Here is a 13,721-nt window from a genome sequence, read left to right on the forward strand (position 1 = left end):
TCCTGAATCTCCTGGATGATTGTAGCTCAGATCCAGCTCTCTCAGGTGTGAGGGGTTTGAAGTCAGAGCTGAAGACAGAAAACCACAGCCTTCCTTTGTCACCATACAGCCAGACAATCTACAAACACAGCAATAGTCCACATCACACAGTTGGACAATCACACATCTCTTTGTGTTGTGAAGATGCTGACTGCTGTTTCTGCTCATGTCATATTTAGATCATATTTAGATTATATTGTGGACAATATTGTAAATAAAGTAAACACACACAAACTCAATCTCTTGGTGTCTTTGTCTCCTGTCTGACAGTCACTAGAGCTGTAGTCAATCCACCTTTGTCGAGTCCAAATGTTAACAAGGCCAAGACACTTCTTCAGTTTAGATAATAAGACTGTGATGAAACTTTTATATGTTTTCAGGAAAACTGCAAACTGTACAAACATCAGAGCAGGTCAAAACCTTACCAGGGCCCAAAACCGTACAGACCCCACAGGGTTCACTTTGTCTTCATCTCTGTTATTTATTTATTTAGACAGGATTGCCAGAACATTTGACAAATTCTTAAATAAACCTTTTCCAATAAACAAATGCAAATATAAACAACAATATAATATGAACATGTAAAATATGAGCACAGAATTTATAGACAATTCATCAAATTCAAATGCTCTTTAAATACAGTCATACAGTTCTGTATATTAGAAAAAGTATTTTACACATTTTTTGTATTTTACTCAGTAATGCTTTTGACTGCATTTGTCTATACACAAACACATTTGTATAGATATGAATTAAATCACACCCATAACAATTTGCCCATCTGCCAACACACTGAGTGGGGAAAGGGGCCTCCTATATTTGTTAAACCACTATTTAACTATAACTATTTCTGTTTGGAGTTACTGTTGAGTGGAAGAGTATTTACCTCAGTATCTCCAGTTTACAGTGTTGACTCTTCAGTCCATCAGAGAGAAGCTTCACTCCTGAATCCTGCAGGTCATTGTTACTCAGGTCCAGCTGTCTCAGCACACAGTTTGAGGATTGTAGAGCTGAAGACAAACTCTCACAGCACTGAACAGTGAGATTACAGCTCTGTAGCCTGTGTAGAGGACAAACACAATATTGATGTGGTCATCTGGGACCTAATTGATGAACAATGCTTACTCATAAAAATTACACCAGCTTTCACCCTTATGGTTGTATGTACTAACACTTTTATTTGACAGCTGTAGTTGTGAGTGCTCATCAACAGGGGGCTGTTTGGGAGCCGTGCGCTGCTTCTACAGCAGGGTTTTCAAACCCGTGGTCTGATACTCTTGGGACGATAGTTTGTGGCCCCGCCTTCATTCAAAAGTTTAATGTTAGTGCGGCCCGTTAGTTTGATGTCTATGGCACTTTACAGTTTTGTTTGTGGAGCTGAACGAGCCCACAATCACAGTGGGGTATGTCAGATATTTGTATTAGAGCTGCAACAATGAATCAAGTAAATTGATAAAAATCAATTACTCAAAGCGTTGGCAGTGAATGTCATAATTTAATTTCATAATCGATTTGTGTCGCGCGACACGGGGATGTTTGATTATTAAAAAACACGCAGAGTGAACACGGTCTCTCTCGCTCACTGATATAGACTTCGGCACATCAGACAGGGATTAGGAGGAAGAGAGTTCAACAGCAGTTGTGTTGGCTGGAGCTGATAAAGAGAAAGATGTGTCATATCATCACAATTATGCAGCGTTTTAACCGCCTAATGCTTATTTTATGTTTTATATAAACATGTACATGTCAATACACACAACCACTAGTAAAACAAGACATTTAGAGTTTGTGAAACACACAAGAAAGTCTATGAAAGTCTAACAATCCATTCAAATATAATTTGCTGATGTGTTTTATTCATATCAGATTTGCATGGTAAAAGTAACAATAAAGTTGAATCTATTCTTCTCTAAGTTCACCACACTCACTTGCATGTATTCTGAGGATAACTGGTGAATTTACGTGCTGAATCCTGCGTGTTCTGCTTTTATGAATGAGGCAAATGTGCGACTGCAAGTAAACATGGCACTTTGACTTACAGAGCTCTTGTGGAGGATTTGATGACTGCTGATAGTCTGATGAGACACTCATCTGATCTCTGGAATTTCTGAAGCTCAAACTCCTCCAGCTCCTCCTCTGAGGTCAACAACACAAAGACCAGAGCAGACCACTGGGCAGGTGAAAGGTCAGCAGATGACAGACTTCCTCTACTGAGGTGAGACTGAATCTCTTTCAGCAGAGTTTGGTCGTTCAGTTCATTCAGACAGTAGAACAGATTGATGGATCTCTCTGGAGACAGATTCCCTTCAAGTTTCTGCTTGATGTAGGCAATTATTTCCTCTTTGCTCTGGTCTCTGTCATCCTGCTGTGTCAACAGGCCTCGTAAGAGTTGTTGATTGGACTGGAGTGACAGACCGAGAAAGAAGCGAAGAAAAAGGTCCAGATGTCCATTCTCACTTTCCAGAGCCTTGTCCACTGCTGTCTTCAGGAAATCGGTCACGCCTTTAGTTTTGCTTATCTGTAAAAACAATCCATGCTTCTTGTTGTTGTCTAGAATCAGATGTTGATAAAGGGCTGCAATGAACTCCTGAATGCTCAAGTGAAGAAAGCAGTACATGGTACCAAGAATGATTCCCGTCTCCTTCTTAAAAATCTGTGTACACATGCCTGAGTACACCGATGCCTTATAGACGTCAATGCCACAGTCTTTCAGATCGCTCTCATAGAAGATCACATTGTTTCTTTCCAGCTGCTGGAAGGCCAGTTTCCCCAGTGAAAGGATGAGGTTTGGATCCCAGGAGACATCTGCTGTGTTTTCTCCATCATACTTTCTTCTGCTTTGCTGGATCTGAAAGCGGAGAAAGTGTGTGTACATCTGTGTCAGAGTCTTGGGAGATTCCTGCAGTGTTTCAGCATGAGCCCTGTGTTTCGGTTTCAGTATGTTCTGGAGAACAGTGGCTGAAATCCAGCAGAAGACTGGGATGTGGCACATAATAAAGAGACTCTTTGACTGTTTAATGTGATCAATGATTTCTCTGGCCTGATTCTGATCTGTGAGTCTCTTTCTGAAGTACTCCTCCTTTTGGGCATCATTGAATCCTCGTATCTCTGTCAGCCGGTCGATACAGTCAGCAGGAATCTTACTGGCAGCTGCTGGTCTGCTGGTGATCCAGATGAGAGCAGAAGGAAGCAGATTTCCTTTGATGAGGTTCGTCAGGAGAACATCCAGAGAGACTGCTGAAGATACATCACGACACGTCTCATTACCAGCAAAGTTCAGAGGAAGACGACATTCATCCAATCCATCAAGGATGAACAGGACTTTGAATCGTGTGCTTCTTGTAAGGTTCAGTCCTTTAGTCTCTGGGAAAAACTGAGTTATGAGGTCTTTTAAACTTTGTCTTTCTTTCTCCTTTAAGTTCATCTCTCTGAATGGAAGAGGAAATATGAAGCAGATGTCTTGATTTTCTTTCCTTTCAGCCCAATCCAGAACAAACTTTTGCACAGAGACTGATTTCCCGATGCCAGCAACTCCTGTTGTCAGGACAGTTCTGATCTGCTCGTCTTGTTCAGCTGCTTCAAACAAATGTTTACATTCAACCTGTATCTCTAGTGACTGATGACGTCTGGAAGCAGCATCAATCTGTCTGATCTCATGTTCAGTGTTGACCTGTTCACTCGCACCCTGAGTGATGTAGAGATCTGTGTAGATGTTATTCAGAAGTGTGGAGTCTCCTTGCTGAGCAATTCCTTCAAACACACTTTGATATTTCTTCTTCAGGCTACATTTAAACTCATCAATTAAGAACAGCTTACCTAAACACAGGAGTAAAGAAACAGATTTACAGTTTTAGACTTATCTTTTCCAGCTATATTAGTAAGTGTCAGTCTGACAGATGGTCATGAGTCTCTTACCCTGGAGAGTATCAGCAGCTTGATCTTGCTTCATCTCTCTCAGGAAGAAGAGTGTGAGATCAAGAGCTGCTTCTGTGATTCTGCTACTGTTCTCACTAAAGTCCTTTACAAACTCTTGTCTGTTTTCTTCTTGTAAGATTTTCTTAAATATCTCCAGTTCATTCTTCAGAAATTTGATCATTTTTTTCTCAAGATTCTATGATTGAAGAAACGAAAAGAACAACAATCATTAACCAAAAACTTTATTTAACCAAAATTACACAGTTATACATCCACAACCTACTCAATAATTGAAAATACATTATAATAGATTATACTATGAGTCTGTTGAATGCTTGATTCTGATTAGCTTATTTTTTAGATAAACAGACAGCTAAAGTAGACCCAGGCAGTTGACTGTCAGTGAAAACCTAATAGACATCTAAGATTAGCCCAAATCTAGACCAGTCATCAAATACATATGAAAGAATTCATATGTGAAAGGTTTTGCTAACTTAGTGTCTTTGTTGCTTTGTTTTCAGACTTTGCCAGTAAAATTTCTTCAAAAAAAAGAGACTAGGGACACATTTTGAGACATTTTTTGGAGTTACTGGAGATTTTGGAGACTTCAACGTGTCCGTACTGTACCATTCCTGCCCTTTTGAATGAGCAGGGCATGATCCTGTTTACTCCTCCATGTACCAACTGCAAATGATTTAGCAACGTTATTCCAAAACAATAACTTCTGGACCAAAATCCTCTGAGTCTGAGGTACATCTCTGATGCAGTCAGATCTCTGCTTCTCCTTTTTTTCAAATGTTATCAGTTCAATATTGTATCTACACTGATTTACTGTAAACAAATGACAATACATTTAATTAAACTGACATATATAGTGAGCTCTTCTGCAGATGTCACTGGAACACGTTCACAACATAGGTTTGGGAGGAGTTATTCTGGCTTATCAATCCTTATCACATGGCTATATGAGCAGCCATTGCACTGTGTCAGCAGAGTTAGTTTTGGGCTATTCAATTTTCACTGACAGCCAAAATTGTACTTCGTTTAAGCCAAGCCATATTTGTTTAGACATCTATTAAATGAAAAAAATTGCACGGTGAGATCTATGGAATAATTGACTCTGGTCTGATGAATTATTAGAGAGTAATGCACTCCAGAGTTGTAATGTCACATTTCCATAATAGGAGCTAAAATACTCATTTTTGATCATGTTAATAGGACAAACACAGATTTGAACTGTAAAGGGTCTGTTTTTATTTGTGCATAATTACAACAAAACAATATGTTATTGTAAAAAAGTAAAACAGAAAGGGAGTGCTGTCTCTTTCTGTGTCAACCTGACTGGCAAATGCGTCAGAGAAAACAGCTGCATGTCCGAGAATATCTGCCTCACAGACATGAGAGAAATACCAAAAAATAGTAAAGTCTACTAATGGAGGTGGAGCTTTCTCATTTATGGCTTCTAAACTCCGGAACACCCTTCCTGATAATTTTCCGATTACAGCCCGAACTGATTTAAACTTGCGCACATGCTCAGCTTTTGTCAAGAATGAGTCATTTATACACATTTTAACGTAATTTATTCAAGACTACCACTGGATTTAAGCCACTTACATTTATTTACTTTATTTAATAAAATACATCCTGTGTAACATCAGCACTCTAGAAATACTGTTGAAAACCTCTCCACTCTTCAGAGTGCCATAAGTGCACCACAAGTCATGTGACAAGATCAAACCAATCAGCTTCAGACGTTGTATGGAGTATACACATTTCAGTAATAACGATAGACTAATTACCCAAACCTAAACACAAAGCAACCAAATACTAAAGTGCAATGCACCTTGTGTTTTCTAGCCATTTATCGTGCCCTGCTATCTAAACGAATAAGGAATTATGGATTTGATCAACTGGTCTCTGAACGCAATTGACACCATGTTCTCGACTAAAAGTTTGAGCTCGGCAGAGCCCACTTGTCCTGCGGGGACGTTTGCAGCTGGGTACGTGATGGACGGGTGAGAGAAGTTGTGCATCATGTGCCTAGCTGCTCTGTCCCTGAATGATATTGAAGATATCTACCTATCCGGAACTTTGATAACAGGGTTTCTGCTGATGGGCTTAGGTGGGGCCCTGGGGTATCGACAATTGATGAAAGCGGTCAGTGCTGCGCAAAACCCCACCAAGCTGGCCGGCTTGATTGAAACGGTGGTGAGCAGGGTTGCTGATAACCAGACTATGGTCTTAGACCGCAAATTGGAAAACATCGGGGTGAACGAGCGTCTTTGCAACAAGATTTGCCCAGACATGGAGACCAGTGCTGGACATTAAATATCTGTGAAATTGGCAGATATTGACCAAAATTTTAAAAAACTTTTCTTCTCTTTCATCTTCCGTGTGTTTTTCCTGCCAGATGACCTCTGCTGAAGACAAACAACTTCTTCCAGATAGCAAGATAATGGAGATGCTCTGAACTCCTGCTCCCTGTCAAGGACACCTGTTGGACTCTACAGGCTTACACACTCACATATACACAGCTATAGATAGACTATCACTACCTGGCCCCGCACCCCACACCTTCGTGTGCTTTCACCCACTGGAGTGGGTAGGCGGGTCTGTGACCAGCTCCTTCTGGCTGAAGGACCAGATGGCTGCCCACCCTCACCGGACTACATCCACAATCTCTGTTCCCATCCCCTGTTGCAATGTATGTCTATGTCTATGTGTTTATGTGCTTGATTGCTGGGGCGTTTTTCTCTCCCTGATCTCACACTGTCCTAATTCAAGAGCAATGTGAGAGAGTTTTTTTTGCCTCTCTCCCCATGTATCTATTTTCTCTTTCTAAACACGACCTCTCTAATGCTGCGTTTACACCAGACGCGGAACATGCGTCAAGCACGAGTGATTTACATGTTAAGTCAATGCAAACGCGCAAATAGACATCCTGCGGCGCGATATGCGCGGAGCGAATGACGCTAATTGCGCGAATGGCGCGGTGCGAATAGCGCGATGAGGGTTTTGCATTAACTAATCAGAAGCTTGCTCTTGTGGGGGCGTGATTGTGACGTAGAACCTGTTGATGGTGTCCCGGGGGAAATCCTCCAGGCGACACCGACAACAAGTCATCAAACTGGGCTTGGCTCAGTCAGAAGCACCACTGAAAGCCTCCGTCATCCAGGTTCAGTTTCTGGAGGAGTTTATGAGCTCACAGAGCTCACCTCTGAAAGCATGTAGTGGACTCAAACACGGTCCTAAACGTATCGACGCTGTTTTTCAGCCATCATAAAGTACATAAACACTGTTATTTTCTTCAAAAATCCATGTTAGCCATTTAGCAACGAAGCTACAGTCAGAAGCCCTGCCCATCACGCGAATCTGCGTCTGTTCTGAAGTGAATTTGACACGCGAATGAAGCGGATTTCACGCCCGAATGAAGCGGGGTTTGACGCGCGAATGAAGCGAGTAACCTCAAATGTTCACGCGCCAATTTACGAACGAATAGCGCGATTTATCTGCGCATTCCGCGTCTGGTGTGAACACAGCATTAGACCTGTCTTCTTCTGAAACTAAATGAAAGCTTGATTGATTTTAAAGTACGGTACACTGTGTTCCTGAAGCCACCGAGGGGGCGGTGCCACAAGGGCTTAGGCCCCTAAATGCTGCTTGCAGCTTTAATTTATTCTTGTGGTTAAAGCTTTCATCATTACTTCAGTATCTCAGAATCATTCAGAAAATATTCTAATATGCTGGATTAATGCCCAAAAAAACACTTGTTGCAAACACGTGATAAACCTAGTATTTAAAGAAACATATTTTTATCTATGAAGGAAACATTGAATTGATGTTAATTTAATGCTATAATAATCAAAATAAGGCCGTTGTCAGACTAGAATCAGACTAGAATCAGCCATTCAGAGTAATACTGGTTGAAATGTGAAATATGTAGACTACTTTCCCTGGCTCTTTTTGTGCCAGTAGAAGTTTTGTTTGTGCAGTTTCGGTTTTTAAAATCTTACACACTGAATTATGAGTGATCAGAGATGACGTCATTCATGGCGGAGCCATTTAGCATGTGTCTGCTCTAATATCAAATATTGTCAAACAACACAAATGTAGCACATACAAGCGAAAGAGTTTGAGCTGAATTTGGAGCAGTTGAGGTAGTGGAGAGACCTCAGGATGACTTTAAAATACTATTTTAATATCTGTTAATCCAAGGCAGCACAAACTATTTTTTTGCAGCACAGCCGATGAGGAAGATTTAGCAGAAGTTTTAGTTGAGTGGGGGCCATCTTCATGCAGATTACAAAATCTCAGAAGTCTTGTAAACAAATATTCTGTGTGTTTCATGTAGTTATTTCAGTGACTTATATGAATCAAATTGAGTTTTTCCCACCTGAAAAATCCTCTGGAGATTGTCTGTGAAACTCTCGCGTCTTCTGTGAGTCTCGTCTCCTGAATCTGGTAACTCATATTTAAATCTGTTAACAAAAATACATTTAGAGGCAAAATACAGATAAATTTTACAAACACTGATAATAACGAATGTTCTGTAGTGCCACAGCTGTGTCTTGTATTTAATGTAGCTGAGAAATCACACACAAAAGGCCTTATTGTGTTCAGCATCTGAAGGACTTCAGAAAGTAGCTTTAGAAAGAAATATTTAATTTGCAATTTATTATTACACAAAAGTTTAGCTTAAACTATAAATATCTTTTATATACCACAAGTGAGGAAATTTTGACATACACACGCGCATATATATATCAGTGTGTGATATCGCTTATATGTATATATATATATATATATATATATATATATATATATATATATATATATATATATATATATATATATACATATAAGCGATATCACACACATAGCAGTGTCAGCTCAGTATGGCAGGCTAATGGCCGCTGTTGCACTGTCAGAAATTATAAATATTTTAAAATAGGCACTATCCTTATAAATAAACTGCATTGTTGCAATATAAACAACTACATTCTCCACTAAAAAACAGCAGGAATACTTGTCAAACTGTAGATGGTCCTCTGCTTGTTAGTGTATGTGGACGGAGTAATACAGAAGGGTGAAGCTGGACCAGTGCTGTTATTACAGAATTTCACACGGCTATCAGCCAATCAGGTTCAAGAACCAGGCAGAACTGTTGTATATATATATATAGATATATATTATAATATATATATATTATAATTTACTGAAAGATTCTCTGCATAAGAAGCTAAATCTGCCCATAGGAGTCTGTAAATGAGTTGCCAAAGTCATTGATTCATTTGATTTACTCAAACAACTGATTCATTCAGGAATGACTCTCTTTACTGAATTGTTGGTTCACATAAAATATTAAAAAATGGTTCATGTGTGAGCAATAATGTGAAACACAAAATACCTTTTGGCAGATGATGGTGTTTCCTCTCTGAGGTCTGGTGGATAATCTTTAGACCAGTCACTCTTCAGAGACACAGAGCTGGACACACATGATCCTGATCTCACACTGAACAAACAAACACACCAGAGGAAAAGGAGCATCATAATCTGCTGTATTCATTCATAATTTCCTATGAGCTCAATTAGCTAAGGTTAAACCTTTATTCTTCACTTGTGTTGCCTCTTCCTATAGCAGCTGAATGTGTGTTAGATTAGTTACTTGTATCACTCTCAATGTTCATTATTTGCTCATAAATGTCCCTAATCATGCCGAATTTTACTTTTTGGATGTCAAAAAATAATTACTAAAAAAGCCTGTGTGTTTTTATTTGTTCTATATTTTAACAAACAAAAAAGTTTGTCATTTGTCATTGCAGTAATACACTGCTCACTAAAATAACATCCTAGGTCTGAAGGAATTAATTATTCTTATTAAATACTTTGTTCTGTACATAGCTGAATGTGCTGAAAACAAAATCACAGAAATTGTAACTGAAAACTAAATGTATAAACCCATGGAGGTCTGGTTTTGGAGTCACACTCAAAATTGAAGAGGAAAAACACACTAAAGGCTGATCTAACTTTGATGCAGTGTCCTTGACAAAAGTTAAAATGGGGCTCAGTAGAGTGCGTGGCCTTCACATCCCGACAGTTTCTGGCCATCCTCCTGATTAGGTGGTGGATGATCTCCTGAGCAATCTCCTCCCAGACCTGGACTAAAGCATCTGCCAAATCCTGGACAGTCTGTGGTTCAATGTGGCTTTGGTGGATGGAACGAGATTTGATGTCAAATTGAGCACATCAATTTGATTCAGGGTCTCGAGTACAAGCGGGCCAGTCCATAGAATCAATGCTTTAGTCTTGCAAGAACCGATAACACTCCAGCCACATGAAGTCTAGCATTGTCTTGCTTTAGGAAGAGCCCAACGGCACAGGTATATGGTCTTACAAGGGGTCTGTGGATCTCATCTCGGTACCTAATGGTAGTCAGGCTACCTCTGGCAAACACTGCATCTGCATCAGAAATGCCACCCCACATCACACCAGTCATGCTGGAGGATGTTGCAGGCAGCAGAACGTTATTGATGGTAGGATCGATATGATTCTTGCCACAGTTCACATTGAACTGTCCCTATAGAGTTCAAGTGATCTTGAAGACACTGATTAGTTTGTTCAGGTGTGTTTGACTAGTGTTGGAACAAAACTTTGCAGGGACACCGGCCCTCGAGGATCAAGTTTGCCCATCCCTGGTCTAAGGGGTGATAATAATAGTTTTATGAATTTGTGGTACTTTATTTATTGTTAAAAAATGTGTTTTTAGAAGATTGACTGACACGTGATAAAAAAAAAAACATTCATACCTTTGTGCAGATGATGGTGTTTTCTCTCTGAAGTTTGGTAGAGGATATTCTTTAGACTGGTCACTCTTCAGAGACACAGAGCTGGACACACATGATCCTGATCTCACACTGAACACACAATCACACCAGATGAATAAACTGCAGGAGACACTTTTAAGAGTTTATTGAGTTTGTGTAGTTTAATTCAGCACAAACTAATAGTTGGCTGAAAGTCTGTCTGATCAGGTCTGCTACACAGATATCATGGGTAAACAGACACATGACTAGGTCCACACGGAATCTGTGCACGCAGAATTCCACAGATTTTTAGCTCATTATTAATTCTGTTTATTTACTTGAGTAAAAGTGTGTAAATCAGTATTATTCAGTTTTTTTTAATTAATTAAAGTAATATCATTGACTAATATGAAAATGTTTATCTGATTTATGCACAATGCAGTTTGAACAGTCATATTTTCAGTCTTTTAGTAGAGATATTATATGAGACACTTGCTTTGTTTACCAAATAAAGTGAATCTTATTGGATTTGCATTTAAATAAAAGTTTAAAAGATATTATTTTATTTTTATTTCACATATTAAAGTTTTAGTCATGATACTCCCAAAATCATTCCGCAGAAATCCACAGATAGATTTTTTACCAAAATTCTCCACAGAAATAGCAAAAAACGCCTGCAGATTCTGTCTGGCCCTACACTTGACACACATTGGGCTCTGGTAAAGCTGTCTGTAATCTAGAGTGATCTAAACACATTTGCTGAAGCTGTAAACTGAAGCCTTGTCCATCATTTGATCTGGCAATAGCAACACAAATAAGTGCATTGTTGTTGGTCTTTGTTCTTCAGAGAAAGTGTTGAAATAATGGTGTAAAAACAGAGTCAATACCTGTGTTTCTCTGAGAGAGAGTCCTTTACTCGCTCCTCTGCCATACTGCAGCTAAAACACCAATGCAGACACTAGCAGAGCTTTCAGGAAACAATCAGCCGCTGACCATCACCTGGAGATGACAATATACTGAGATGAAGAACAGCACACTTTATAGCAATCAATGCTCACTTCACTAAAAACACTGCACTGAAACAGACCACATGATCAGGGACACCACAAACAACACCTTACTGAAACAGACCGCATGATGAGGGATAGCACAAACTGACTTTCAGCCATTTCACATCAGATATATATATATATATATATATATATATATATATATATATATATATATATATATATATATATATATATATATATATATATATATATAATGATTAAGATTAACATTTATGCAGTTGGTTACACCCATGATCTGAATTGAGGTAAAGCTAGTTTTATATTCACACTTTCAGAATTTCTCCTTGATTAAGAAGTGTTCTTTGCTAAATTGTGAAATCATATAAGCATTAAGTTTAGTCAAATTAATGGTGCTAAGGTTGTTTTGAAATCATATTCACACCGATTATTCAAAGTATCATGGTAAACACTATAGGGAGTGTGTCACAAGTTGTCATTGAACGAATGTGCGAATATAAAACCAACTTTACCACAGTCTCATCTGACACATCAGATATTTCAGATTTGATCATTTGATACGACTTTGTCTGTCACAATAACTTCTGCTTTAGACAGCTATTAACTTATTATTTTATTTATGCTTAGTTGCTTAATTAATAGTTAGTTAGTATTGAAACGTTACCAGCAGGCCCGGCCCCAACCATTTGGCGCCCTAGGCAAGATTTCAGGTGGCATCCCTTCACATCGCAGTAAATTCCACTGCTAGTGTACATACAGTCATAAGAAACTAAACAGCTTTTTGATCGACTACTGCAAGCTGGGAAAACATCAGATAAATATGCCAATGCAATTATCATTAATGTTGAACAGATCTAATATTTACACATTTGCTTGAGGAAGAAATGATGGGGACAGTTAATGCAGTTTAAGGATCATCCGCATTCTTCCGGTTAACGGAAGCTCTGCTTTCACTTTCGATTTCCTGACTGTTTAAAGTTTATTTTGTGCTAAATGATGTGAAATTTTCGAGTCAACCTGATACAGAAGAGCACAAACACTTTTAAGAGATAGAAAATAACCCATTATATTGTTCAAATGACCGTGTTTGGACGTGTTTAATCGGTGTTGCTTTGAGCTTCAGGAGCAGACAGTGCTATAAATCACGCTTATAAACACACTAATACACATATAAACCCTTCATCATCTCCACAAATCAGCCTAATGTAGAAGTGTTAAACTCACATGCAGAAGTACAGACGCTCTTGTGCAGCAGGAACACGATGTGAGCTCTTTGACGCTTTCGGTTTGTCAACTTCTTCAGTATTTTGGCGGTTGTCAAACTATAATGTGCTTTACCGCCTCCTGCTGGACTGGCTGATTCCAACATGGAGAGAGACACGGGGAAAATCTCACCATAAATTCAAGGGAAATAAATCGCTGATTAAACAAAGAAATCCGGATAAAATTGTAAATTCTTTCTAACAGACCAGATTCTTTCTGACATGAATTATTGTAGCCTCCATATGTTGACTCTAGTATATAATCCAGAGTAAATGTAAGATTATGTCTAATAAATACTTCTCTTTATATTTGTCTTTTGTATTGATAATCTTGACATTCTGTTATTACATGCTGCAAATGTTTCATGCTGATTACAATGTGAGTATAAATCATGTGTGCTTTACTATAAACACAGTGTCTTGTTTAGTTCTGTATGTGCTATTCTGAAGCGGTTATGACCATTTCCTTACTCCGATTATTCCCCATTTCTCTTCCTTCTCAGATGTACTATTGGATTGTATACAGATGTCTTCCTGAGTCATTTATATCCCAGTATTTCTGCCTCATACTTTCTGTCTGTATCTTTATTATAGTTTTGACTTTAGCGTTACTTAATTTACCCTGAAGGTCTGTGTGAATGTGTGTTTCCTAGTACTGGGTTGCGGCTGGA

General features: G+C 38.8%; 1 protein-coding gene across 3 annotated transcripts in view; it reads right to left on the reverse strand.

The window, feature by feature from the left end:
- LOC103910510 (NLR family CARD domain-containing protein 3-like) overlaps nucleotides 1-13,089 on the reverse strand; it is a 30,111-nt gene extending 17,022 nt beyond the window's left edge. For all 3 annotated transcript variants that reach the window (XR_015483308.2, XM_087248499.2, XM_087248498.1), the window contains exons 1-9: nucleotides 13,013-13,089; nucleotides 11,645-11,756; nucleotides 10,761-10,868; nucleotides 9,362-9,466; nucleotides 8,348-8,432; nucleotides 3,955-4,150; nucleotides 2,079-3,855; nucleotides 926-1,099; nucleotides 1-118 (exon numbers count right to left, since the gene is read on the reverse strand). The exon at nucleotides 1-118 is cut by the window's left edge and continues 56 nt beyond it. Coding sequence is in view for 2 of the 3 variants with exons in the window: in XM_087248499.2 (XP_087104625.1) it covers nucleotides 1-118; nucleotides 926-1,099; nucleotides 2,079-3,855; nucleotides 3,955-4,150; nucleotides 8,348-8,432; nucleotides 9,362-9,466; nucleotides 10,761-10,868; nucleotides 11,645-11,688 (2,607 nt within the window). In the remaining variant the exon portion in view is untranslated. The remainder of the gene's footprint in view (nucleotides 119-925; nucleotides 1,100-2,078; nucleotides 3,856-3,954; nucleotides 4,151-8,347; nucleotides 8,433-9,361; nucleotides 9,467-10,760; nucleotides 10,869-11,644; nucleotides 11,757-13,012) is intronic.
- Nucleotides 13,090-13,721: the final 632 nt, after the last annotated feature.

This window comes from Danio rerio, chromosome 4 (assembly GCF_052040795.2).
Source record: "Danio rerio strain M-AB ecotype USA chromosome 4, GRCz13ab, whole genome shotgun sequence".
In the NCBI taxonomy this organism is placed as follows: domain Eukaryota; kingdom Metazoa; phylum Chordata; class Actinopteri; order Cypriniformes; family Danionidae; genus Danio; species Danio rerio.